This window comes from Carassius carassius, chromosome 31, assembly GCF_963082965.1.
Source record: "Carassius carassius chromosome 31, fCarCar2.1, whole genome shotgun sequence".
In the NCBI taxonomy this organism is placed as follows: domain Eukaryota; kingdom Metazoa; phylum Chordata; class Actinopteri; order Cypriniformes; family Cyprinidae; genus Carassius; species Carassius carassius.
The window spans coordinates 20,809,438-20,813,848 of NC_081785.1; the positions used below are offsets into that span (position 1 = coordinate 20,809,438).

The 4,411-nt window shown below is 38.0% G+C and overlaps 1 protein-coding gene across 1 annotated transcript; it reads left to right on the forward strand.

Annotated features, from left to right (window-relative positions):
* The first annotated feature begins 1,586 nt into the window (after positions 1-1,586).
* Positions 1,587-4,013, forward strand: LOC132111751 (ADP-ribosylation factor 6). The gene is made up of 2 exons (XM_059519342.1): positions 1,587-1,721; positions 1,913-4,013. The coding sequence occupies exon 2, from the start codon at positions 2,481-2,483 to the stop codon at positions 3,006-3,008; it is 528 nt and encodes a 175-aa protein (XP_059375325.1). The 5' UTR covers positions 1,587-1,721; positions 1,913-2,480; the 3' UTR covers positions 3,009-4,013.
* Positions 4,014-4,411: the final 398 nt, after the last annotated feature.

Below are 4,411 nucleotides of genomic sequence, written 5' to 3' on the forward strand. Positions count from 1 at the left end.
ACCTTTTGATCATATTTGTATGCATGTGTGTGGGAACTTTCGGCAGCATCAGTGTGGTCTCTGGAGGCCTGTAGTATTCACACAGTCTGGTCTGGTTGACAGGACTTTCAAACAGAACCTCTGGTTAGTCCATATATGATGGTTGATTTTCACAGAGCCTGTGTTTGTGGCAGAATGGAAGATAAAAGGTTCTGGGTGGAGAAAGTCAGTGTTTATGGTATTTAATTTATTTAATACGGATTCTGTGCAATTCATTACCATTTGGATCAATAGGTGCATGTGTTCCTGCTTCTAGTGTACTCCATTAATGTAGAGCTGCAATTTTGGTTTATTACAATTAAAAACTTGCAACTTCTTTGCTATAAAACCAAAAATGTTGCCACTGGACTGGACAAGTCATACTTGAAATTATTGAAACGATATTCTTTGATAATCATTACTGACACTGTCAATTTAAAACATCAACCATATTACTGTATAACAGGCTAATGTAAATTGGTATGTTGTAGCACTCAATATGAAATCTAAATAGTTCTGTTATTTTATTTTTGACTTGAAAATAATCAAATGATTTAACACAGACTAAAACAAATATATAATTAATTGTGCATTACCAAGTGGCCGTTATTCCAAGATAAATACTTAATCACAAAATAGTTTGATAAATGAATAAATAATATATAAATAACATGTTTGTATTAACACACAGATAAAATTAACATTTACTCTCATATTTGTTGCTGCCCTTAAATGTGTGTTTTCGGACCACTGAGAGCATATCCAAACATTTATGGTTCCTTAAATGTTATGAGTGTGTTAGTATCTGGTTCTCAGAACAGAACTTTGAGATTCACTTTTGATGAGCCTTTTCTTTCTTAATCAGATCTTAATATACATGTTGTGTGTTAGTTCTGGTCATTCACTGACTTTAATGAGCAGCAGCCCAAGAGTGTTGATATTTAGACAAACTTTACTTTTTACTGTTTCTACTGTATCACTCTCACTATCCATGATTGTTTCAGACTGTTCATTAGATGGATTGATAGATGTGACTTATTATACAGGTTACATTGTTACTCCAGTAGGTGGAGACAATTGACTGTCTTCATAAGTCAACTATGGGTCTTAGAAGGTTGAAGAATATTTATTTATTTATTTATTTGCTTGAAGTCAGTGGTCACCAAAATGGTTTGGTTACCAATAAACTTTAGAATATCTTCTGTTGTATTTCTCAGAAAAAAATAAAGGAAAAACAGTCTAGTTTTGTAACTTCTTGGGGGTTAGGAAAATAGACAGATTTTTCACTTATGCGTAATCTATCCCATTATCATGCCTTTCATGAACACTGTCAATGTTATTTATTTATTTTTTACCTTAATTAATAAAAACCATTTAATTATTATTATTATTTTTTTTTTTTAGAATTAAATTTTTTCCGGTTTTGGCTGATTGTACAGGGACAACTTTGTCGCTATTGCTAATTGCCCTGTCTTCTGTGTTTTAGTTTGTGTGATATTGAATGATATGTGTATTTTAAATGTGTGTTTAAAGGAAAGTCTAACAGTAATAGTGACGTTTGCCATGACCTTTATTATGAAAATCGGGCTGCAACTGCCGTTTCCGCTCGTTCGCGTTGACGTAGTCAGTTTCACATTGAATTCAGCTGATTTTAGGAGTGAACACCGGGGTTGAGACCGCTAGAGAATGGTGGGCCTCCGCAGGTAACTAAAACGCATTTAGTCGCTCTAAAATGAATGGAAATAAATTCTTAATGTTTACATTTTACATAACCTGTCGAAGAAATGTGTAAAAAATGTGTGGTAGCGATTTTCTGTGGGTTGTTCGGCCGGCTAAGCTAGCAGGCTAAGTTGCTCTTTTCTGGCACTCCCTCTGAGCATCTCTTGTCTCTCAGGGGCACGTGAGACACAAATTCGAATTCAGGACGGTTGAAATCGACGCGGCTCCGCTTCTGACGGTCCAGATGACAGACCCACCAGCTGGCCAAATGAACGCGTTTCCGCCGAGACTCTGAACGACTTATCCGGTTACATTTTGGGGGGAAGGACCTGAAAGAGCCTCCGAGACGGACATTCACACGCCAAGGAAAAGCACCGAAAAATCGCTGCTTTTGTCGCGTTTCTGTGGATTAATATCGAGGGTGGCGTTTTTCAAACTGTTACCACCCTACAACCGAAGCAAAAACCCTGAAAATCGAGCTTTGACCTTTTCAGTTCTACTGAAAGTTTTCAGTTCTGTCGTTTAATCAGCAACCAAGTGACCAGTATTGGCTGGAACTGCATCTTATTCACTGTGACTTTACGCCCAGTTTCGTGATAACTTTATATACACGTGTGCTGTTTACTTCCAAATTTGACGTTCCAACTAGGAAGTCTTAAAGCAAAAGCCCTTATATTTCACTTATCCTTATTAAAGTTTTTTTTTTTTTGGAGGGTAGTAACCATTTATGAACAGTATACAAGATGGGGAAGATGCTGTCAAAGATATTTGGTAACAAAGAGATGAGAATATTGATGCTCGGACTTGATGCCGCAGGAAAAACCACCATCCTCTATAAGTTGAAACTTGGCCAGTCTGTGACCACCATCCCGACTGTCGGTTTCAACGTGGAGACGGTCACCTACAAAAACGTCAAGTTCAATGTGTGGGATGTGGGCGGACAAGATAAGATCCGTCCCCTCTGGCGACACTACTACACGGGCACGCAAGGGTTAATTTTTGTGGTGGATTGTGCTGATAGAGATCGCATCGACGAAGCCAGGCAAGAACTCCACCGCATCATCAATGACCGTGAGATGCGGGACGCCATCATTTTGATTTTCGCCAACAAGCAAGACCTGCCGGACGCCATGAAGCCACACGAGATCCAGGAGAAGCTGGGACTGACGCGCATCCGGGATAGGAATTGGTATGTGCAGCCGTCATGCGCAACCACCGGTGATGGACTGTACGAAGGCTTAACTTGGTTAACATCTAACTACAAGTCTTAATGACACTGGCACTGACTGTTTAGGACAAATGAACTCAGTATAGTGAAAATCACACTCTCCACCGAATATTCGTGCAGTTCTGATTTAGAGTTAACATTTATTTTTGGTTCGTTTTCAAACGGCCCTCTTTGAAACAATGTAATGGGTTTGGCTTGCTTTTAGTTTCCTGACTACTGTGACGTACGAGTCACACACCTCGGACTATTGCTTAACATGATAAAGCATTTCTGAATGAAGAGCCTCTTTTTTATTTTGATTGATTGATTGATTGTAGGTTTTCTATATTTGGTTTCTCTTCTTCAGCTTCTTTCTTTGAGATTTTAGAGACAAAAGAAATGGAGTTTGTCTCCTTCAAACAGTCCAATAATGTGTTAAAGGCATTTTATACCGAGATGCATCAAAACTGTCCAGGCATCCACTGTAGCAAAGCACAGTTTTGCTGATGAGGTTGTAGCATACTAATTGTAGGTAGCTATGTGGTGTAACAGGTTTTGAACCGTGCCATAGTTATGATATCACTGACATCGAATGATAATCAACATGTAAATGAATCCATGGAACATTTTATGCAAAAGTCTAACCGTGGAAGGCGGGCTTACCACAGACATAACTTATATGCACACAGCATAATCGAACTGAGTGATGTCTCATGAAAAACCACAGAAGGGTTTTTGTCTGCATTGCAATGTAGCCCAAAACAAGTTAAACGTTAAAGAGACTTCATTTTGAAACACTGATGGATGCCTTTTTTTTAGCCTTTTTACCATTTAGGCTAACTACATTGACCAGGTTGTCTTTGACTTACATTCATGTGTCTCTAAAATGTGGGATTGTTACATTCTTGCATTTCAAGTGTAGTGCTTGCTGTGGACTGAATTGATCATTTTGGAGAGAAATGTTTCATTCTATTCATTTCCTCTCTTTGCTTTAATCATTTTGAGAAACATGTATAGAAACAGCTATGTAATTGTAACTTCAAATTAAACTTAGTAATTTTAATGCTTTTAGTTGATTCTTGTTCTGAGCAATTCATGCCGTCTTTGATGTCTATTGATGCACGGGAGTTTCCACTGTCATTTACCAAGCCAAACCAAAGTCATATGGAAAATTAATTTAGCGCTGCTTAAAAAGTCCTCCATTTCATTTTAGTTTTGTTTTAGGTAGCGCACATGGAAAATCTTTTCTCGCTTTGCCTGAGTTTGTAGCCCATAAGTATTTGCACAATTTTTCCCAAACCAAGGACTCCAAGCACTTTGGAATCCGTAGCAGATAAGATTCTAAAGAATGTGTGTTGGGTTTAATGTTTGACCTCGTCATGTGTTCGCACACAGGACTCCAGACACCTTTCTAACATATGTGAACTGGTACATTTTCAATGAATGATTTAATTACTCTAAAAACCT